The sequence below is a fragment of the Gavialis gangeticus genome, unplaced genomic scaffold (assembly GCF_001723915.1).
Source record: "Gavialis gangeticus isolate Ggan-Ray unplaced genomic scaffold, GavGan_comp1, whole genome shotgun sequence".
NCBI lineage: Eukaryota > Metazoa > Chordata > Crocodylia > Gavialidae > Gavialis > Gavialis gangeticus.
This window is the reverse complement of record NW_017729022.1, coordinates 75,989,763-76,014,004: the sequence shown is the minus strand read 5'-3', so window position 1 is coordinate 76,014,004 and position 24,242 is coordinate 75,989,763. Positions and strand designations below refer to the sequence as shown.

Below are 24,242 nucleotides of genomic sequence, written 5' to 3'. Positions count from 1 at the left end.
TGACTCCAAGATCCTTTTCTGCCTCTGTACTGACAAGAAGGGAGTTCCCCAACCTGTAGGTATGGTGCCGGTTGTTCCTCCCCAGGTGCATCACTTTGCACGTCAGTGTTGAATCCCATCCTATTCTCATCCGCCCACCCTTGTAACCTGTCTAAGTCCGATTGTAGCCGATTGCTCCCTTCTAGAGTGCCCACATCCCCCCACATCTTAGTGTCATCAGCAAATTTGAACAGGGTGCTTTTTACCCCCTCGTCCAAGTCGCTGATGAAGATGTTGAACAGTGCGGGCCCGAGGACAGAGCCCTGCGGAACCCCACTGCCCACATCCCTCCAAGCTGAAAATGACCCGTCCACCACCACTCTCTGGGTGCGGCCCTCCAGCCAGTTGGTGACCCAATTGACTGTGTGGGTGTCAACACCACAGTCCCCCAGTTTTTTTTTCCCCATGGTTGTCCAACTGGTGTCCCATGGGTTACATGCAGCCTGCTAGTGGTTAAGTTGCAGCCCCCAGGCCCCTGCTTGGCTACCACTTCCCCTATCACTGGCACCAACAGCAGCTGGGGGCTATGGACTCCACCGCCCTTTCTAGCTGCTGCTTCCTGCTCCTATCCAGAGTTTCCTCTAAGGTGCATGCGTGCATGGCCGCACATGAGTAAAATTCTGGCCACGCACAAACCTTTTCAGGCCATGCACCCGCCGGGAATGGAGCTGGGCTGTGGCGTAGGACACTTAGTAAAGGTAAGCTCCTCTGCTCAGTGAAGGCGGGGGCTGGCATGGCCTCCACTGGCTCTGGGGAACTGCTCCACCCACTCACATCGCCTAGGGAAGCGAGGATGAACATGGAGTCAGGGCCGGGGAATGTAGCCTCCTCACTCCCCAAGGCAATGCAGGGGAGCAGAACAGTTTCCGAGAGCCCGCGGAGCCCGTGCCAGCCTCCAGCCCGCAGTGGAGCCTCACTTGGGGCAGGCAGGCTCCAGCCCCGCAGGCTCCTGATCCTGCCCCCAGCCCTGCAGCCCCCAAGGCCCCACTGCCTGCCCCATGTGAAGATTGAGGAGCTTACCTCTTGTAAGTGTCCCACGCCACACCAAAAGGGGGAGGCAGGACCAAAGCAGCGCACTCATGGACCACTACTCCTTAGAGGAAACACTGCTCCTGTCCCAGGGCGTAGGGAAGTTCAGTTCACAGCAAAGGGAACAGAGGGTAATCCAAGGCCAAGGGGATCCAAGGCAAGTACCCCACCCCGGCTTGAAAGTTGGACAGTCCTGCTATATACATCATCCAAATCATTCCATATGATAATCTGAGCCTTCTCTCTATTAACACTACCAATCAACTTTGTATTGTCAGCAAATGCCATTAGCATACTCTTCCTCTTTGTACCAAGATCATAAATATTAAATAGAATTGGTCCTGAGATGTTGAAAGACTCTGCTAGAAACTCCCTCTACTCTACCCTGACAGTGCTTCTTTAGGCAAAAGCCATTGAGCTTCTATGTTAGCCACTTCCTGACCTCTTTCCCAATTTCACAACCCACTATACAAATTCCCAGCTCTCATTCAACTAATAAATTTCCTACGTAGTAGTGTATCAAATCCTTTACTGAAGTTCTGATTAATTAAATCTACCGTTTTTCCTTTGTCTAGAAATTAAATTATCTTATCAAAGAAAGATAGCAGATTAGTCTGGCACAAACTAGCTTTGGTAAAACTGGGCTGCATTTCATCCCATTTCCTTCATGCCTTTAATTACTGTTGCCTTCAAAACATGTTATAAACCTTTGCCTACTGTTGTGGTCAGACCCATGGGCCTGTAGTTGCCTGACTCACCTTTTTGTCCCTTCATCTGCAATTCTGTCTCTATTCTGAGATGGAAATTATTCAAATCCCTGACTTAAGTACATTAACCCCTTCAAGTTTTACTTCCGTTTTAGATGCAGTAATTTCAATTTCCATACTCTTGTTCTCATTAGTCATCCTGCCTATTGTCGTCACCATTGAAAACTGAGGTAATGGAATCACTTAGGCTTTGAGCCATACCTATAATACATTTAATCTTGAACCCATCTTTTCTGTGCAGCCATCCCATTTCTTTTTATTTGTGTGGCTAAAAGAAACTTTTCATTGGTTTAACTTCTTTTCCAAGATCTAACTTCGCTTGACTTTTGACAATTCTCATGTTACCCCTACACTTTTTGGCCTCCATCATACAGCTTTGTTTGCAGATCAGTTTGTTTTTTCCATTCGATATAGGCTCTTTGCTTACTCCTAATATTCTTTTTCATCCCAGGTAATATTCGTCCATTTAGGTCTGGAGTCCCTTCCTAAAAGTTCCCCCTCAACGTTTGCTTCAGATACAATTTTCAGGTACTTTCTGTATCTCTTTCCCAAACCTTCTATCCATTTAAGTCCTTCATACATTCGAAGTTTATCCCAAGGCAAAAGACCTGAAGACCCATTTTCAAGAGTGACTTGGAATTTTAGACCACCCAACTAGATAATCTTTAAAGTTAAAATGTTTCTTTGGAAGTATAAGAAACCCTCTGAAAACCACATCAAATAGGGGACACAAGAATGGGGTGCAGCATGCAACACAGCATGCAGTAGGGGGTACACGCTTTGCAGCAGTCAGAGGTGAGAGTGGACCCAAAAAACAGAAGTAGCAAAAGCCAGCACTATCTTTGGAAAATCAGAAGCCTAAAACCCATTTGTATTCCAGAAGATTTAGACTCCCAAGTGCCTAAACACTTCTGAAAATGCTGCATATACTCATAGCTCATGTATGCATTTTGGATTACTTTTCTCAAAGTATTTAAGTAATTAGTATCATAGGAAAGTAGGGCTGAAAGGAACTTCAGGGGTAGGGACAGAAGTTACACAAACCAGTTGAAGTGATCAGAAACTGGTTTAAACCTGTAACAGAACAAAAGCTCAATGTACATAAACCAGTTTCAAAATGGCTGAAACCAGTTTAAGATAGACCTGGTTAAATGTAGTATCAGACTTAACTGATTTGGGTCAAACTGGTTTATGGAACTTCTGTCTCAGACCCTTTCCTGGTTTAAGTTAAATTGAAGTCCACCAGCAGCCCTGGGCTGGGCTGTGCTCTGCTCTCTGCTCCAGAGAGCAGGGCTGGTCCTGCCCTTCTGCTTTCTAATCTGAGCAGGGTTGGGGGCGGAGGCATGGCCAAATGCCCACCCAGAATGGCCCCCTGAGGTCAAGGGGGCAGGGAGGACGTTTATTCCCCACTCTCTCCCCTCTTCCCCCCCAAGGGACCCCAGCCGTGGTCTGCCTGGCCAGGGTGTATCAGCCCATCAGTTTCTCTCCCCACCCACCCCCGCTGCTGCTTGGGGGTGGGGGACATGGCCAGCCCTGTCTGCAGCCTCAAGTGAACAGGGACAGAGGGGGGGTTTATTCCCCTCCCCATCCCACCCAGATGGATCTAGCTCTGGGCAGAGCCAGCTGAGCATGCAGCTGGGGGAGAAGCTCCTGCCCAGCAGCCCCTGCTACCTGCTGGAGAGCGGCACCAGCCCCAGCCTCCACAGTGGCACACAGGGTGTGGGCTCACCCCCTCAGCCCTGAGACCTATTACCTGCAGACACTGGGCGCTGAGCTGGGTGTGCCCCGTTCACTGTTCCCCTACCCGGCAGCAGCAGCGCAGTACGGCTCTGTGTACCAGCCACCAGGCATGAGGCACGATCCGTGTGGCTTCCCTGCTACAGCCACTGTCAGGGAGCCCACCCTAGCTGTACTGGTAGGCACTGCCCATGCCACAGAACTGCAGTTGGCCATTGGGCAGGCAGACAGCATTGGCAGCAGCAAAGCTTTAGGGGTAGCACCCCGCGCCTGGTACACAGGGCCATGCTGAACCTATGGCTTCCTCGCTACTACTGCCTGGGGTATGGCCAGACACCATCCCAGCACAACCCCTTTAAGGCAAAGGGGGCTTATTCCTCCCTCCATCCCCTCTCCCACTGGGGGATCCACAGCTGCAGACCCCAGCTGGGGTTCCCAGGAGAAGAGGAGAGGGAGAGGGAATAAACCCCTTCCCTGCATTTGCTCCCCAGGACACCATGAGAGAGCCTGGGAAGGCACAGCAGGATCGCCTACTGGCTGGAAGGGGAACTCTGGGGGTTCGAAGCCATGCTGACCCACAAGCAGGGGTGAAAAGCTGGGCAGACCCCAGGCTGGGGTCCCTGCAGGACAGGGTAGAGGTTTAAACCCCTCCCCTAGTCATATTCAGCCTGCCAGGGCCTGGCCATGCCCCCCACAGTTCAGCTTCCCTCCAGCCTGAAGGGAAGGGAAGGCTTGCTCTAGTGCCCCCCAGCTTCTAGCCTCAGCCACTGCAGGCATGTGCCTGCATTTCTGGAATCAAAAGTGAATGTCTATTCACTTGCAAATCAGTTCAATCTACGCAGGTTAGTCTAACCTGCAAAAATTGAATCAATTCAGGCTCCAGTTTTCTGAATGTCTGTCCCTAGCCCATATGGTCATCTAGTCCAGCCCCTGGTCACAGCAGAATCATCCCAGAGTAAACCATCCTAGCCAAGAGTCTGTCTAACCTGCTCTTGAAAATTTCCAAGGATAGAGATTCCACAAGTTCTCTGAGTAGCCTTTTCCAATGCTTGACCAACCTCATAGTCAGAAACTTCCTAATTTCCAACTTAAATTTCTTCTACTGAAGCTTCAAGTCATTGCTCCTGATCTTGTGCCCCAATGACACACAGAAAATAAAGCCCATCTCCATACTTTCTATAATCACCTTCCAAGTATTTGAAGGAAGCGTGAAGCCCTATCCAAGTCATGATGCAGGCAGACTAGTGCGCTAGAGTGGACCACCTGGTTCAGTCTCTTAACAATGCTAACTGGCTCACCCACACCACTGCATGAGCAGAGCTACACTGCTTCCAGTAGAGGTAGCCCACTCTGAGCACTGCAGTGTGTTTGGGGACACCACTGCTAGCAGCAGTATATTTGCTGGTTGACACAACCCAAGGTATACAACACTTCACGAGGTAAGAAAAATTTCATACAGGGATTGTTATTTTCATCGCTAAAATTCAGCCACCCCTAGGGCGATACCAAATAAGGGGAAGATCAGCACATAAACATCAGCATCCTTGCTAAAGCCCATGTTACCAGCACTGAGTCAGTGATCTTCAAACACTAACTTTGCTGGACCAGACATTGTGGGCAAATGGCTGACTCTCGACTCCCAAAACAACTGGTCTACTACCAACTTAGTTGCAACTTGAGATCTTGAGGCAACCAGAGGAAATGTAACAAGGACAAACTGAAGTGCATACCACATTGAAGTCATACCTCAGCATCCAGAGCTGAGAGAAGCTGCCTGCTACTGACTCCAAAGGCACCACAACCTCAGTCAAGTGGCAGCCAACTTCAAGTTAAAGCATCTTGCCCTTGAAGCAGAGAAGAGAGGGAATGGAAGAAAAAGGAGAGAAATCCCAGACAACAGCCTATTCTCTCCTGTGGAAAGACCTGCAACTTCTGCAGGCTGGTCTATGGGTCAAGGATTGGACTCTTAAGTCACCTCAAGACCCAGAGAGCTGTGGTAGGAGGATTACCAGCAATACCAAGAAATAATCTAATACCATAAGCTTGTGATAGGAAATGATATGGTTACACTTCTATGCCATCAGATCCTGTACGATAACCACTGTCCAGAGTCTTTGCTTTATCCATTAGATGGCACTTTCAACAGTACCTTGTACAGGTGCACTGTTTCAGTGTTGAGCCAGTGGGACAAAGGGAATCACCCCCACTCATTACTGTGCATGCTGGCAGGTGCCCCTAAGAGGCCATATACATGTTAAACTGCCTCCAAATAGGGGTTCCCCTCCCCCAAAGTTTAGGCCTTAATGCCTAACCACATTGAGAAAATAAATGTGTCTGTTTAAAGGTATTGAAGCATGTCCAATACAAGTTGAGACTGGGACACATCATTTTTCATGATGCCACTACAAGGAAGGGGCATGATTAAAAGGTAACCTACCTCCAGTGCCCTTTCTTTAAACAACTTTATAGCTTGCACACAAAGGAAGACCTTTAAACACAATTGTAAAGCTATACCCTTCATTTTTGTCTTCACAAAGAAAAGAGGCATCACAGGTATGTATGAATACTCAATACATGAAAATAAAAAGGAAAGATACATCAGCTGGAAAGGCCCTCATTTAACAGACATGAGTACAAGTCCCTGTTCTATGACAGGCTCAAAGTGGTTAAGTAACTGTATTTAACTGAACCAGACTAGTACAAACATCCTAAGCCAAATCCTAAAGGGTACTGAATCACTAAGCCCTGAGTCATTCTATGGCTGAAGTCCCCTCCATAAAATGGGTTTAACCTCCACTCCCTGCCCAAGGCATTGAAAGAATAATGATATTAAAGGTTATTGGATATTATAATAATAGGGCAATAAGTACTTTAGCATAAACAGATAAGTTTGCCTGAATCATCAGTTAGTGTAAACTGCATCAGATTAGAACCTGGCATTTAATATAATAATTAGCTTGCATTTGGCAATGCTGGCAGGGCTTTCATACCACCAAACTGGCAAAGGGACTGAAAGGAATACTGTTGAAGGAGAGCCTGTTTATGTTATTTCTTTGTTTAAAAAGAAATATTTTCATAATCAAGCATGTATTGACAATGAGAAAAAATAAGACAAAACAATAGCCTTTATATTAAGCAAAATGATTTTTTCAAATCTCTCTGTTTATGATAAAACTGGAAGGAGCTGTCCCACCCCATTAGATACTAGAGAGAGATCTTCAGGCAGTTTAAAAACAAACCAGAAACCCCCAAATGTCTCATTAAAATCCTAATAAACTGAAAACATTCCTGGAATGAGATAGAGGAAGCCGGCATTTTCTTTATGGTTTGAGGATTTGGGTGGTCTGGTGTATGGGTGAAAATCCGAGGCACCTCAGGGTGAAGTGATCTCAAGAAAACTAGACATTAAAGTACCTATTGTTGGGCTTGCAAGTATCAAGGCATTCTTTTGAATGCTGGCTGTGAACATACTGGTCTTTAATGTAGCCAAGAGTAGCGTGCCACAATGAATAGAAATGACACTGTCAAGAATTTTAGGCCTTAACTGACACCAGTTACTGATGTTATTAGGGAAAATAATTCAGATGCTCACAACTCTGCTCTCTCCATTTTATCCAATCTAGAGTATGAGGTTACATTTCCTCCTTAATGTATGGTACTGACTGCATAGCTATAAAGGACCTAAGAGAAACTCTGTCTAAGGCAGTGGTTCTAAACCTTTTTTAGACTCAAGGCACTCCTCAGAAAACATCACTTGTTACCTTTTGCTCCTTTCTTGATTATAGAAAAGTAGTAGAGCAATTTTGTTGAAAAGAACTCTGAAAGACCATAACAGGTCAGAATGTTTCAGACACTATGGATTCCTATTTGAAATCTCTGGTTTATCTCAGGAATCTCATATGGGTGTTTGCATGTGCTGTGCTACCCTGATCAACAACTACTCATTTAGGGAAGCCTCAGTGATTCCGTTGAAGAAGCAGTCAGACCATGCTGCAACGATTCTCTCAGTCTCTCTAGCTGACAGGGCTTGGCTGCTGGCTCTTAGTCATGTGTATAATTCATGCCTTTTGTTTAACACTCAGGTCCTTTTCTACTTTATGCAGATCTGCTCGAGATACTCATGCCTTTCTTGGTCACTTATAGACACATTACATTATGGAAATATTCTCTCAACATGGGGCTGTACCTTAAATCAGCTGAGAAACTGAAGCTGGTAGAGAATACAATGCCACCCTTAAGCACAGAATCTCAGTGCAAGCCCATGACAACACCGTTCTAGCATCCACACCGACCACCTAGTGGTCTTGGGGTGAGATTTAGCATGTTGGTTGTGACGGTAAAGTCCTAAGTGGCTTGGCACCTCTCTGCCTCAGAGACTGTGATTAGCAGATGCGGGTTTAGACAGATCAGTATATGAAGAAGAGAGCTGATGAAGCATTTCCAATCTGCTTGTCCAAAATAGCCTGAATTTGTTGATTTTTAAGACATGCTGAAAAGCTTTGTTGTTCTTATTTATTTGTATTAGGGCAGCACCTAGAGGCTCCAGCAGAGATTAAAGCCCAGTTTAGCTAGGCACAGTACAAACAGAGAGACTTCCTGCCCCAAAATACATATAAGTTAAGGGTGGAATCCTGGCTCTATTACAGTCAATTTGAAAACCCCCATCAACTTGTATGGGGAGAATGTAGGACAGAGCTTCACCCTAAACAGACGAGATGATTACATATTAAGGAGCTAATTGGCCTCTAAGCATCAGGTGTCCTTACCTTTACCTCTTTATTCAATGTACATTCCTAGTTCAACTCCCACATGCCCCAAAAGGGCAATTCACTCGACTTGGTGTTCACTGAGCAGGTCCTTCTGTCGCTGGATAACCCTTCTCTGACTATCACCTGGTCTCCTTCACCCCTCATACAAACCTGTTTACGCACGGCAGTCCATCAGTGTTAATTACTTTTTTCCTACTCATAGCCTTCTCCTCTTTGCCCTCTAACCCATTTTTTCCACTAATACAGTTATTGATTTTTATCTCAACTTTACCCTCTTACACCTTTAACTTATTTGCCCATCTTTTCCATCAGAATGGCTTCCATACCAATCCTCAGCCCTAGCTCTACCCCCACCCCAGCTGCCTGGCTCATTTCTGGCTTATGCCTCTCCTCACCCACTTCCTCTGCTCCTGCTGTTGCACTGCAGTTTCTTGGCCAGAAGTCACCCGGCTGACTTCCTCCACTACAAATTTATTCTCTCACCCTTCAGTTCTGCCATTCTCCCAGGTAAACAATCCAACTGAACCCCATGCCTGAAAACCCAATTGCCTCCTTCCCATCAATTTAATCTCTTCTGAATCTTTTCTCTCATAATATAAACATGCTTTAGTTTATCCCATCCTAAAAATACCCTTGGCCCCACCTGCACCCATTTGCTTCTCCAGCTACTATATTTTCCTTCTCCCCTTCATCTCTAAATACACTGAATATACTGTTTCCAATTCCTGTCTGGAGTTTCTCTCCTCCAATTCTGTGCTGGACTTTCTCCAACTTACTTCTATCCACTGAATTCCTCTCAGCAATCTCTAATGACTTGTTCCTAGACAAAGCTCAGAACCATCCATCCTCACTCTGCATGAAACATCAGATACCTTTAATGCAGTTGATCCTTCTCCTTTCTTTTCCTGCCCTCTGTTGGCTTCCAAGATTCCACTGACACCTGTTTCTCCTCCTATCTTTCTAATTGCACCTTCAAATGATCCTTCTCAACTGCTCCACCAATTTACTGTCCCTTCTACACCCGATCCCCAGGTACTCTTCTCCACCATACATACATATGCTGACAACCTACAGATCCACCCATCTAATTCAGAAATGTTTTCCTGTCCAAACTTTCATCTCAGTCGCTCCCTCTCTCAAATCTCATGGATATCCAGCTATACTCAAGCTCATCGTAGCTTAAACAGAGGTGTTGCTCTCAATCCCAAACCTAAAAGCTGTCCCCACTGCCTTCTTTCTTGATCAGTGCAGGCAACTACATCGTCCTACTTGACTCAGGCCAGCAACTTGGTACATAGAAAAATTGTGCAAGATTTATACACAACCTCCATGTGAGGTCCAAGGTGAAAATATCACCATCTCTAAGATATGGCCTCCACCCATACAAGCAAAATGCTCATCTAAGCTCTCATCATCTCATGTCTTGATTACTGCAGCCTCCTCTTCTCTGGCATAGATAAAGGTAAGCTTGCCTGGCTCACATCAATCCAAAATGCTTCTGCAAAGATCTCTTTACTAGCCTGTTGCTTTGACTACTTCACCCTTTTTTGTATCCCTCCACTAGTTCCCCCTTCTCCTGCTCATCCAGCATCCAGTATCCCTCCACTAGTTCCCCCTTCTCCTGCTCATCCAGCATAAACTGCTTGTCCCCACTATCAAGATATCAGCTCTCACTTCTGGCTGGGTAGAGTGCCAGTCTTCATCACCCACTTGTTAAATTTTCAAACAAGCACCTTCATGGCTTCTCCTAGGCTGGGCTTTATCCTGGGGAGGCTCTCTCTCAGGCACCTACAAAACTAACTCAGAATTCTTTTTCAAAAGCCTCTGAAGAACACTTCTTTTCCAGGACATCTACATGGGCTGCCGATGCGTTAAGATTTGCACTGACCAACACTGTGTCCTTATGCTTCCCCAAAGTCCGCCTGCTTTCTTTTTGCATACTTAGTTCGTAAGATCCTTGAGACAGGAGCAATCTTTTTTCTTGTGAGTTTTTACAGAGCCTAATACAGTGGACTCCTGGTCCAGGACTAGAGCCTATAGGCACTACTGGCATACAAATATTTCCACCACTACTACTAATAGTAATACTTTTCTTTGTTGATATAGAGCCAAGGTACAGAAAAATAAAATCATTTGCCTAGGTCATACAAAATCCAGACTTCATAACTTATACCTTAATCATGTAAGTATCCTTTCTTTCCTCTATTTCACCAGCTATCTTGGAAGGATTAAGGTGTTCGCAGGCTCAGCTAGGTGAGTCTGGATATAATTTGTAGGTGTGATGGGGGCAAGTTCCCAGGCCAAATCTCAATCTTGGCTTGCCCCCTGTCTAGGGGCAAACTGCCCACCTTGCTCGTCTGCCATGACTTGTTGTAATTTAATTATAAAGTTAATTAGCAGGAGGCTTCTCTTCATGCACTCACTGTTAAAGGGCGACATGTACATGCTCCGACCTCCCCTTTACGTGCCCCATGCCTGGCAGATGACCTACCATTTGTTCTATCTCCAGCTTGAGGCCTGGACAAACTCAGTGCATAGTTCGCCCTCTTACACACTGCCCTGCTCTGGGCCACACTCACTCTGTCCCCCTCTCACTGGGGCCACTTGTACTCTGCCTGCTCTCATCAGGCCTGTCTCATACCACCTACTTTGGGCCTCAGTCACACTGCCTTGCTCCCTTGAGCGATCCTATAGGGCTATCAGGCTTGACTCTCCATTCCTTGAGTGGTCCTGGCTCAGCCTTTTGGGTCTCTCCCATGACCCTCATCTGAGTGGTTGCCAATCAATTCCTCAACTCTGGGCTGACTCTGCCCCTAGCCCCTCACCGGGCCACAGTGCCCCTTCCTTGGGCCAACACTCTGCCCCTACTCTGGGGCCCTGGGGTCGAACACCTCCCTCAGGCTCAGGTGCTTCCCCCCAAGCATACCTGACCCTAACAACTTTGCCCTCTCGCTAGGGCTCAGGGTCCTTCACCCCTGCAGGCTCAGGTGCCTTCTCATGGCATGCCTGGCCCACCACACCAGGGTCCTCCACCCTTTTAGGACTCAGGTGTTTCTATAACCATACCTGGCCCTCCCTTGCTCACACAATACCCACCAGGTGGTGGATGCTGGGGTTAAGGTTCACTGGGGAGGTTCGTGATCCTGGTATTTAAATGACACTGCCCCACCACAGGCAGTCCTACCAGGCCTCCCTACCCCAACAGGGTGCAGTTTTAGGTCACGCCCAGAAGCCTCCAGCCATCCCCATGGAGCCCCTTCCCTTACCTCCAAGGTGTTCCTGGAGTAGTAGCTCAGCAGGGTGATGTTTTTCCCTTGCTGGCTGGCAGCAGACTGCTGCCCCAGCCTTGAGAGCTGGCCCTTAAAATGGCCACCCTAATCAGGCGCCTGCTCCATCACAGTAGGCATTAAGGCTTTGTGAGAACTGAGATGGGGAAATTTCAGATGGGTGTTCTGTCTAGTGTTCTGCAGAGAAGAACTGTCAGTTTGCAACTGCTTTTCTGTTTTAAATTGGATTGTGTTTTGAATTTTGCATCAAGGACACCAGGGTTCTGCAAGTTAGATTCTTTCTATATTTATTTGTTAAAAATTAAATAATTATACATCTTGTAGTCCTTCTGCATGAAAAACTCCGATTGATTTAATGGGAATAGCATATACACCTAAGGATCAGGGGATCACATCACCAGGGATCTGGGTTTTCCGGTTACCACAGGAAAATGGAGAAAAACACGGATTTCCCCCTTTACCTGAGGGAAATGCAGACTTCTCACTTTAACGGAGAAATCTGCGGATTTTGCCTTTTTGCAAAGACCTCTCTGCAGGCTGGCAAAGTTCCAGGCTGCAACGGGCTGGGGACGAGCAGGAAGGCAGTCACATACAGGGGGCGCCATGTGGCAGGACAGGGGCTGATGCCCGGCTGCACGGTGCATGGGGCTTGGGGCCCAGGGCTGCAATGCACAGCCGCAGGGCCCAGGCAAGGAGTGGGATGGGGCTGCAGGTGGCTCAACCAGGGGGCAGGGTGTGGGGCCAGGTCCCTGCCACTATATGCACTCCCTGGGGGAAAGGGGACCCGTTCCCCCTAGACCTGTGTATGGAGTGGGGGGTGAGTGCAAACTGCCCACTTCAGGCTTGGGCCCTTGCCCTGCTGCCCTCCCCCCAGGGTCTCCGCAGCCCAGTGGGTGCAACCCAGCACTGCAAGGAACAGCAGGGTTGCATGAGGAAGCTTCTTGCTGCTGCAAGCTCCGTGCTGGCCTGGCAAGGTGTCCCCTGCATACACAGAAACAGCAGCATGGGGTTGTGCCCCTCACTGTTGCTGTGTGGGCAGGCAAAGCCTCACCAGGGCAGTGTAGTCCTCACAGCTGCAAGGAGCTTCTCTGCATGGCTCTGCGGTACCAGGTTGTGCCCAGTGGGCTGCAGATGCCTCAGGGGAGGGAAGCAGGGCAGGTAGCCCAAGCCTGCAGCAGGCACCCTGCGCCCACCCCCGCCCCACACAGATCTGGGGGCCATGGGTCCCCCTGGGAGTATGCACAGCAGCCAGGTGCCAGCCCTACCCCCTGCCCGAGCCCATAGCAGGCAGGCAGCAGGGTGGGGAGCTTGAGGCACTGGTAAGCTCCCAAATTGCTTTAAAATTGTAAAAATAATCAAGAAAACATGGTGTTCAACTGATACATACATATAAACCTACACGTATATAGCGGCCTTTCATGTTAATCACGGATTTGGGGGCTCTTAATCTAACAATCTGTGATATTTTATCAAAGAATTTGTGATTTTTTTTAATCAGGGAAAACTAGGATCCCTGCATATCACTAACTTGTTTTCATTCTAGCAATGAATAATATGCTAATATACAAACACTGTTATTTTTGTAAGACCCACAAAATATGTTTTGTTCTGCATTTTCTGTCTCTGTAACAATTAACCTAAAATCCTAGAGCTGCACCGTAATCAATGATGTTGAGAGACAAAGAATGTGGAGTGCACAATCCTGCCGAGAGCTTTGAAAACCTCAATTTCTTTTGAGACATGGCATAACCCTGTCATTTTTACTTCCATTTCTCTTCACATGGGGGGGGGGGGGGAATCAACAGCTGGATTGAAATTAGTCTTTTAAAAGATCATGTTTAAAATACAGTTGCAATATTAAATCAGAAAGATTATATATATAGCATTTTCCTGTATAAATATTATAGAACTAATTATCTTAAATGCCTCAGAGGTGGTATTGTTTTTATAATCATTTACAAGGATTTTTTTTAAAAATGCATTTCTATTAGAGTCCAATGCACCTAAAATACTAATACTAAAATACTAAGGTGTTTTTTTCTATATGCACCAAGTCCTGCTCCAACTTACACTTACGAAATACCAGTGGTTTCATCTGCATGTGCGTTACACTATCCCAGAAACTGAAACTCTCTATAGTGAAGCCATCCTTAGATTCTCGTGGAAAAAGAACTGTTTTACTTGGTGGTCATTCAAAATATACATTGATGGAATAAGAAAAATCTCCTTAATGGGAACTGCTGTTGCACAAAATCTATGCTCTCTTAAGTCTGACCCCTTCAAAATTGAGCTTAAGTGGGATGCAAATGGTGTACTGGCCTTGTCTAGCTCCCCACACAGGGACCTGGAAAAAGACCCTAAAGACCTGATGCTGCACCTCTGAATTCAATAAAAAGCCTTTGCCAGACTCCAATAAGAGCACTACTGAACCCCAAGTGAGGTCCTTTTTATAAATGGTACACGTGAAATAAAGGACAATTGTTTTAGTTGTTTATAAACAAAAATTACATGATTGCTTTAAAATTATGAAGGACATGTTAAAAACAAATGTCTTTATTAACCTAGCAAAATATTATGATAAAAAGTGGACTTCAGATAAATGAAGGATATTGCGGGAAGTAAATCCTACAGCTATTCTCAGTAGCCTCTCTTCAAACTTGTCCAATTTCACATAAATTATCCCTAGTGATGGTTAGAGTGGTCTTGTTATAGCTTTCTTGCTCAACTGTGCTACACCTCTGACAAATCTATACAGAGTGCTTTCTTTCCAGAATTCTTGCCCATTATTTAGCGTGGAGTTAGACTGCATAGGAATTGGGTTCTCCATTTCTGTGGTGACACGGGCTAAATAAACTCATAATAAAATGTTTTTAAAAATACAATGTAACATGATTTCCCTGGATTTTTGTGAGGGTGGATTTAAGATTACTGCAGTTATTTTTGAGTAACTAGATTCTAATGGCAGCAAGCAGAGATGAGAGCCCACAGTCCAGGTAGTTTTAACTGGCAGTCTTCCAAAAGCAAAATGAAAGGTCCTCTGACTGGTAATTGTCTAAGTGGAATGGTCTCAGGATATTGTGGAACTTCTTCATAGGTTTTATTGTACCTATATTACAAAATGATTTAATTTTATTTTCCTCCTGTTTTCCCTAATGTTTAGTACAGGATAAATGTTTGGTCAAGGCAGCCATATAATGTAGATATATCCCAATGAAGAGGGTCCCAATTTTCTTTTCAGGTATTTTGAGTCAAACACAAGAGATTGTCAGCTGATGAATGCAGAGGCAAGAAGTAAATGCCTCCTTTTCCTTACCACTTACTGCACTGAACTGACAATTATCTACATTGTGGGTTTTTGCTTGCCAGCTTGTTTTTCTGTTTCCTCTAGGGAATCATTGCTGAAGGGTGGAACATTAGTGCTGTGCTCACTGTGAACCTAGAATTCACCAGTGCTGTAAAATTAATTTGGAAGAGTACACAGCCACCATAGGGCTGGAGGAAGCCTAGCTTGTTAAGCTACTTTCCACAAAGGCTCCTGAAGGGCTTTCAAGATCAAAAGAAAGCCCTGACCACAGTGAAGAGGATAAGTTTAATTGCACCCAGAGACAATTGGCCCGTCTTCAAGTTCTTACTCCAGTAAGTGATCTTTACTGAGTACCCTCAACCCATCATATGAATAAAGATTACACAGGTGAGTTAAAGTTAACAAGACTTGGCCCCTATGTTTGTTCACTTGCATGTAATAATGTTCTTCTTAGCCATATTTTCTGTTGTCTTCCTTATTTTTTTCATTGACATTAATGAGAAAGAGAATAAAGAGTGATGTAGCCATGATGGTCCACAAAATATGCAAGGCAAAGGTTTATCCCACCTACATAGCTGGTCCACTAAAAGTTATCACCCTAAGAAATCCTTGCCTTAAAGAGAATATTTTAATTGCCCAGTTTTGTTTGGAGGCCTTTTGTCTGTCACATTTATTCGTCAGTTTCTTTTTGTGTAAGTTTAATTGCGGAAATACTAGTATGTTTCAATTCACTGTATACCAATCTAGCGGTATTATTTCAAAATCTTCCAGATGGATCAGTGGGAATATATAAAAATAAAGGGGAGAAAAAAAAAGCGTGGTATAACTTTTATGCATTAAAATCACTGCCTTTTGATAAGAAAATGGAGGTAGCATGTTTTCAGTCATGACAAAACTATACACAAGATCTTGATATACTTGTAAAAAGCAAAAATAACAAATAAAGAGCAGAAACAGAGACCGGATCTAGAATTTTCTGAACAGCCTTGGCTTGTAAAACCATCAGTGTCCTAATGTTTCAGTCCTTCATAAAGACCAAACCCTGCAACTGACCTGCACTTCCACCTCTAATCAAGTTCAGCAGCAGTTCTACAATCAAAACAACTTCAAGATATTTTCAAAAGTGGGAGACATTCTTAATGCCCTGCTAATTATGGGCTACATCCTACAGACTTCAAGTAAAACTACTATTTTCAGTACTGGAAGTTTTTTTTCTGGGAAATGATGCATGGTTTGTTAAAAAATAAGTAGATTATAAAAGATCCTCTCCACCTTTCAAAAGAACTCTTAATAGCATTTGCATATAGTACTGTAATAATCGCACAGTACTGTAATAATATATAGCAGCCAATATTTGGGGCTAGGGCCTGCATTGATTTATGCAGTTCATCAATATGCACACTAGATGAAATTCACATTTGACAGAGGGACAAAGCCTTATGCACTAAGGGAAGTGTTAAATTGTGCTAATTACATGCTTTCCCTCTGCACAGATGGGAATTTCATCTATCGTAACACTTGTACCCTACTTTTCTATCTGAGGCTAAAAGCAAACATTTTATTGGTCCTGGAACCAGTTATGCCTGTGTTTCTCCTGAAATAAAACAGGCCCAGGATTGGTGTGCATACACAATACCCTCTCAATTAGGGTTTAGGGAACAGCTGAATGACCTGCCACTTCTCTGCCATCAATTCAATGATGCAACGCTGGGACAACCACTGAGACACACTTCACAATGTCCCAGGACAAACTATTAGCACTTTTCATAACATGAACTTTTTTAGGGTTTGTACCAGGACAGACGTGGGCATCTGGACTACCGCACTTTGTCTTGAAAGAAAACAGTTTCTCCTGAGATGCGTGATATCTGCTTGTATCCTCAATGGTACAGGCATGGCAAGGTCATTCATAACCCTTCATGTTTACACATGGCATGCTTTGCCTAACCCCTGCTTAAGTTGTTGCTGCTAGATACACATCAGCAATGGAAGCAGAATCAAACAAGGAGTGTGAATATATCTGGACGGAGCTAAGCATATGTGCCTCACATCAGGACCAAACACTGTTCTCTCAACCTGACAGCAATGGAAAAAATACTCTATTTTCATAAACTGATAGTGGAGCTTAGACAAATGCTGTAACATCTGTGCTTAGAATATGAAACAGGGACATTATTTATTTCAGTTCCCTTACAAGGGTATGGGGTGCTTCAACACATATACTGGTATATATACTAAATTCCTTTTTCACTGATTGCAGGATACAAAGATTTTTTTAATGGGTTTTTTATATTACTTTTTTCCTAAACAGGAGAAAAATCCTTTCATTCTCTTTGATATTTTAAGTATCTAACTGTTTAAATAAAATGACTGTCAATCCTATAATATGATGGTTCAGGATTTATTTTCGAGTAAGCTAAAGCTTTGGATTGTTGAATTCTTGTAATCTTCATTCTTCTGTTTTAATTTTCAAAAATACCAAGTTTTAAAGAAAATAGAATACTTTTCATAATGATTCAGAGATGTTATAAAGATATATAGTCATTCAAAGCAATCCCTATTTTCACTGTAATATTGACATTTGACTTAAAGTGGCCTCCTTCTTTTAAATTCCCCCTTTTACACGCAAAGAAAAAAGTTAAATGCATACTGCAAAGCTTTGAGACAAATAAAATACTGCTTAAACACTCAGTTTTAAATACCATATGGACCGGATTTAGAACCCTATCAGCAAACAGTCGCAGGGATACAATTGTGCAGGCTTCACCTATATGCATAAATACCCAAAATGCATGCATGCTTTTGATAACTGCACAAGTGCTAACAATTGCCTAACTGACCATGGGTATGCAATCCAATCTGCAGGCATGTATTTTGTACCTGAGTCCATAAATTAGACACCTGCCTTCATTTGAAAATCTGCCTCTGTATGCATAGACTCAACTGAATATACAGACATACAAAAGTGGAGCTTCTGAAAATCAGTTCCCCTGCATTTCTGTGCCTGAGTTCAAGATCTTTCTTTTTTCCTGCCTTCACTAACACCTAAAGCAGTAGTTCCCATATTGATTTAAGCGTTAAATGATTTCAAGAGCTCTAGCAGGGGAAGTACAGATTCCTTAACTCAGGCTGCAGGAAGCAAGTGAAGGAAGAACTGATTTTCACATATGTTGTTATAAAAATGAAATACGTGTCCAGTATTTTAGACTCTATTTTAAATAGTATTAGCATTAGCAAAACATGCTGGATTGTCATCCCAGAGACTGAAATTCTTTGTTTATCCATTTCCCAGGCACAATACAAGCCAGGGTATGAGCAACCCCAGCACTGCCACACCAGTATTCCTGAACCTTAACTTGGAGGAATTACATTAATCTTTGGCCTGACTGCTATGACTGCCAGTCAGGGTGTCAATGTGATGATAGGTCTTGGATGTGGTCACCTGTCCATTGCAAATTGGACTGAAGCCACCAATTCATTTTATATAAGCCATTAATCAGCAACCAGACACTAATGACTTTTGGTCCATAACAAACTAAACTGGATTTGAACTGATAATCCTAAAGTGATAATCTCCAAATTCCATTACACATATGCTTACGCTTTAAAAATGCAAATGTTATTAGCCTTTGCAATTTACTTTTAAAATAAAACGGACTAAATATATTGATTAATGTAACATGTTACTGCACATGTAAATAGCTCCGTCCAAAATTTCTGCATACAATGCCATAGAAGGGGAAGAGAACAGGCAAAAAAAAAAACAAAAAACAGAGGGGGGGAGGGAGGGAGTGGGGGGGAGGATAATGAATATATTTTTAAAAACCAAGTATTTAAAAAAAATATTTATAGTACAAGAAACAATCCATTTATTGTTGTGAAAATACATTCCTCAATGATTCTCTGAAAGCAGCATAACATCCCTGTGTGGGAGAAGGGAACGGTTGCTGTTTTATTCTATGGGGATAACATAGTACAGGCAGTAAGGATGCTGTAATCCTGAACTGGAACCCTAATCATCTTTAAAAAATAAATATTTTTCACAGGACACAGAGAGGATGCTTAACCAATAGTTGCTCATGCTGCACTTTGGATCAAAGAAATGTTTGAGGCAAACTGGCTGACCATAGTTAACCAGTTCCTGAAAGAAAAAATAGCACAATGATGCTACTGGCATCTCCTTCTACAAAGGAAAAACATTTTTTTTTAGATTATTTTTTAGCTCTTGGTTAAATCAATTTAAAATTTTTACAACTTGAAAATATTCTGAAATCTGAATAAAACACAAGCTGTGTTCTCTCTCTCTCTCTGGCTTTTCCCTTTGTTTACTCCCCTTCTATGGCTAGAAGAGGTCTGTGTGCTTAATGTAAGCTGTGTGATTTGGGACCAATATATCCTTTTGGAGCTGATTTGGTGATCAGGAATAATAAAATACACTGTACAGTCTAGGATAAAAGAAAAAGAACAAAAAGCTGAGCTGAGTCAACAGGGTCAGACTATGAATGTTCTAGTTTGGAAACTATCGTTTAGTTTATGTGGAAGGCACTCAAATACAATGGTGGTGGACAGTCTTAAAAAAGTTTTAGCCAGATAGAAGGACCTTCCCTGTATCAATTTAACCAAGGCATTCTGAATTTTCCCCCTTTTCCAAAACTCAGCAGTGGAGAACTGGACAACCTACAATAAACAGTTATCCCAAGGGTTTGTGAGATAAGATACCTGAAGCTCTGAAAACCTCATTAACAGGAGAGGTCAACAGATCGGAGTGTTTGCTGTGAGGCTGGACCATATGGCTCAGTAAGGTTCTGCAACTTAAAACAGCTTTATTTGGAAAAATGGCCCTTACCTTTAGCAATCAGCTCCTCCAGTTCTTGGTCAAATCCTTGTCGGTGGCATTTTCTCCAGAGCCCCATGTTTGTCGAGTTATACTGTCTGTTGCACTCATCAGCTGCACTCATAGCAAAGAGCTGCCTCCTGTTTCTTGCCAAGAGGAGTTTCCCTTCCCAGCGGTCCAACCTAGACCTGCTGGCCCTGAGAGGCAGGTTATTGTTGGAGTTATAAATGAAGCCAGGGTCATTTCTCTTAGTAGTGATGGTTTTGCACCTCTCCCTGTGCTTCCTGGCATCAGTTTCATACCAGTGGTCAGAGCAGATTGCCACAGCCAGCATGCCCAGGGCACACAAAGCTAAAGAGAGGCCAGCATAGAGCAGCAACCTTCCAGCAGCCATACCTCAGCTTCACAGAAACACCATGGACATCTTCACAAAAGGGAAAGCCCTTCAATGGGAGACCACACAAATCCTCCAGGAGCAGCTGCAGGATGTCACTGGACAGAGTCCACCTTAAACGTCAACAACTGTGGTTCACATCCAAGTGGCTGAAGACACTAAAAGCTCAAAAAAGTTCTGCCCTGGAGAGAGTCCTGGGCCCTCATGTGTCTCTCTTGAGGTTCAAGTCTTTCAGTGCAGGGCATGCAAGGAGGATACCGGGCTACAGTAAAACAGCTGGGAGCCCAGTGAATCACCTACAGAGGTGTCTGCCCCTGTGCATGCACACAAAAGTTAACTGTGGTTGGGGAATAGTCACTTGAAGTGATTTGAAGGCTATGGCTGTGCATTCAGTCCATTCGATCTGGCTAGCTCAGAGAAGGATGGCTTTAATATCATCAGGTTAACTATCACATCACAGGAGCACAGGACAGAAGGGGACAGTTCGGTGGCCAGAAATCTTCTGATTTCAAGCAGCCAATTATCCTGATTTCAAAAATCCATGATTTGCCTTTTCTTTGTCAGTAGCTCAGAAAGAACACCATCTGGTCAGCTGGTTTGTTTGAAAGCAGGGTCGAGAGGAAAAATGGGTGGTGGATGCTTTAATTTCAATCCTGGGTTTAAAAAAAAAAAAAAATCTTTCCCGGTCTAATAAGAAATTCAGGCTTGCGGGGGCCTTTCCATTAAGCAGACTTGGTGGAGATTTGCAGCAAATGACATCTTTGTTTCAAGATCACTTCTCCTTCTCTCCCAGCTGTGCTGCTCGCAAGGTTTGTTTTGTTGTCTCTGCTGTCATCAAGGCAACCTAATGCTAACAATTTCTTTCCTTGACTTGCTAAAGCTCAAGTGTACCAAATTACTAACAGAACAGCGGTTCTGCTCTCTCATCTAAAGTAACGCAGCAACCTCTCTGGTCCTCAGTAGGAGTGTGAGGCAGCTGGAGAGTGGGGGTTGGAGGAGATGCAGGATTCACCACCATGGATTGAGCCTGTGCCAGTTAGGCAGCAAATAAAGCAGTCCTAGAGCACAGCATCTTTGTGTGGCTTTTTTCCTCCCTTCTGTTATTGCAAAGCTTCCTTTTTCACCACAGCTTCAGTTTCTCAGGCGAGGCTCTCTTAGCCACACAGGCACATTTCCCATCTGCAAAATGAAGGCAAGCAGGCAGGGCTACAGCTGATTAAAAGGATGGTAAGGGGTGGGGGGAAAAAACCCCCCAACCAATCTAATAGGGGAGGGGGAACAGCCTCTAACAGTTGTCAACAGCTTTCAGTCTGCACCATTTCTCTGACATATGGCCTGATCTCCACATAGAAGCCAAGATCTCTAGCTCAGCAGTTTCATGCAATTCATATCCCCAGCATCAGCAGATATATATTCAGACATTTTTTTTCTTAAATTTCCATGCCCTGTCTCTCTAACGGGAATAACTCACCCATCTTGCAGAGGTCAGGTGAAACAGAAAGGAAGCTGGAGTCCACGAGCTTTAGAAATCTCATTTCACCGTTTTTAACCCAAATAAGAATGAATCCAACCTTCTGTACACCAGGGAATCTTTCCTTGTTCAAACACTGAGCCCTGCAGCCTTGGCTAAAGCCTACAGACACAGAATACAGAGCACTGAGCCAAAAGCCAGTGATGTCACCCATGCAACGTGAGACTCATTTCTTATTTCTCTAGCCTCCTTAAAGATAAACTGCACCACTTCACAGACAGGAAATGTCTAAGTCTTACTTTCTTAAAAGGGGAAACAGGTAAAACCTGGATCTACCTGAATCCTTATGGATCCTGAAGACTGTTACTCCATGCCCCCAAATCTCATCACCAAAATACAAAACAAGTGTAGCTGTTTCCTACTGCACTAAAAAGTCTGACCTCTGATATCTCTCAGGGCATAAGTGTCACAACCCCCCCCCCAAATAAAACAAAAGAACAAACAAACAAAAAACAGCACCTGAATTCTGTGGGAGCATCAACTTTTGGCCTCTATGCATTCAAATTGTTATGTTCAAAAGGAAAAGTAAAGTATGGTCACTTCTACTGCATCAAATCATTTTGGACCATGGGATATCTTAGAACACGAACATCACAAAATCCAGGATCTGGCATATGGATCCAGTAAGCTCCATCCAATTTTTGGCCCTGACCCAACACATTTCATGACATGAATATAAAACAAGTATAGACACTCCTACTGCACCAAAAATCCAGACCCAGATACAACTAAGAGCACAAGCACTGCTAAATTTTGGATCCACATGGATCCTTGGAACTCTTGGCCCCCACAACCCATATTGTATAATCTAAAGAGAAAACAAGTGCAGCCACCCTTACCTAGAAGGACTGAGAATCCAATTGCCCAAGAGCACTGAAAACAAATAGATTGGGTGCCTATGACCCACCAGTGTTTAACCCCAACCACTCAAACTCAAATTCAACCCTTGACATAAAGAGAGAAAAAAAGTCACAGCTCCTAGTCCACCAAAATAACCAGATCCTCTTGCCAAACACTTCAGCTGCTTCATAAAAATAGTGCTGGGTCCTAAAAGTTTTTGGCCCCACACTAAACCACACTGTACTATTAAATCAGGCAGTATTTGTGTTTCTCCTACTTTACCAGAGGTGGCTAACCATGTTAGTCTGATGTCAGGCAGACGGTAGGCCAGGATTTGTCTACTTAACCAGACAAATCCATGCTCCAATGCACTTAGAGTTTCAGAACAGTTCAGCAAATTTAAACACATAAACTTAAATATATGTTGGCTACCCTAAATTATTTTTGGTTATGTTTCAGTCAATTTATGCCATGGTTTAAACAAGGGCTATCCAACTTTTAAGTGGCTTGGGGTCATTGGTGAACGTGTAGGGGGTGCACGTGGGTGCACATGCACCCCCTGAGCATGGTGGTGCGTCCCCTGAGAAAAGGCAACGCCAGCAGTGGTTGCCACTCACCACCCCCTGCTGGCAGTGTCTACAGGCAGTCTGCAATCGCCGCTGGCTGCTGCCGACGCTGCTGGCAGCATCTGCAGGTGGTCGCCTGCCACCATGTTCCCACTGCTGACAGCACTGCCACTGCCTGCGGAAGCTTGCCATGCTACCCCAACCTTTGGGGGCATGCGATATTCATGCTTGGGGTCGCACTAGTGGGGCTCATGGGTCACTGGGCCACATGCTGTATAGACAGGCTACCCATTGCCCTGCATGCCTGCACCCTGTTCTTCCCCCATTGCAATACACTGCTGCACCACATGGCCCCGGCTTCACCCCAAGGGCCTCACACTGTGCCACACAAGCCACTGAGGCAGCACAATGAGAAGGAGGAAGGGGAAGTAGCAGCTGGCTCTGATCCATAACTTAACCACTTGCTGGCCACATGCAGTCTGCCAGTTGGAAACCTTGGTAGTAGAACCCATGCTTTTTTGGGATTCCAAAACACACTTGGAACCAGGTGGTTATAATGGATTAGGAGAACCTACCCCTGGCCTTACTCTGAGCAGACTTTAGAGATTCATGGACAAAAGTTTTCTGGATCCAGTATAACTTTTGCATCAAATCTGCCTTAGGTGTGAATGCGTCAGAGCCTGGGTTTCTCTGGGCAAACAGAAGTGGCTACATGTTACCTATTATGACAGTTAGGGACCGAATTCATGGCAAAAGTACAGTCTTTTAATCTTGCGTGTTCCCCCATGCACACCTCGCTCCTTCCGCCCCCGCCCCCCCCCCGGCTGATTAGTGGAGGACCCTGACACTCCCTCCCAATCAGCAGAGAAGCTAAAACTGTGGTTTTAAACATGGCACCGTTTTTGCCTCCCCAACAATCAGCAGCAAACAGCAGGGCCACCAGGGGCCCCTTGGCCAATCAGTGGGGGGAGTAAAACCAGCGCCATATTTAAAACCACAGTTTTTGCCTCCCCGCTAATCAGGAGCAAGCCGCACATGGGGCCCCTCTGCTAATCAGTGTGGGGAGGGTGCAGGGGAACATGCAAAATTAAAGGAGCCACAGCCATGTCCACCATGAATTCGGTAGGTCTCTATTGATAGTAGAA

The 24,242-nt window shown here is 44.5% G+C and overlaps 1 protein-coding gene across 1 annotated transcript in view; it reads right to left on the bottom strand.

Moving 5' to 3' along the window:
• Positions 1 to 21,849, bottom strand: part of TMEM178B (transmembrane protein 178B) — a 426,401-nt gene extending 404,552 nt beyond the window's left edge. Inside the window, exons 1-2 of the mRNA XM_019515429.1 lie at positions 21,632 to 21,849; positions 19,779 to 21,339 (exon numbers count right to left, since the gene is read on the bottom strand). Of these exons, the coding sequence (XP_019370974.1) occupies positions 19,779 to 20,160 (382 nt within the window). The 5' untranslated portion in view covers positions 20,161 to 21,339; positions 21,632 to 21,849. The remainder of the gene's footprint in view (positions 1 to 19,778; positions 21,340 to 21,631) is intronic.
• Positions 21,850 to 24,242: the final 2,393 nt, after the last annotated feature.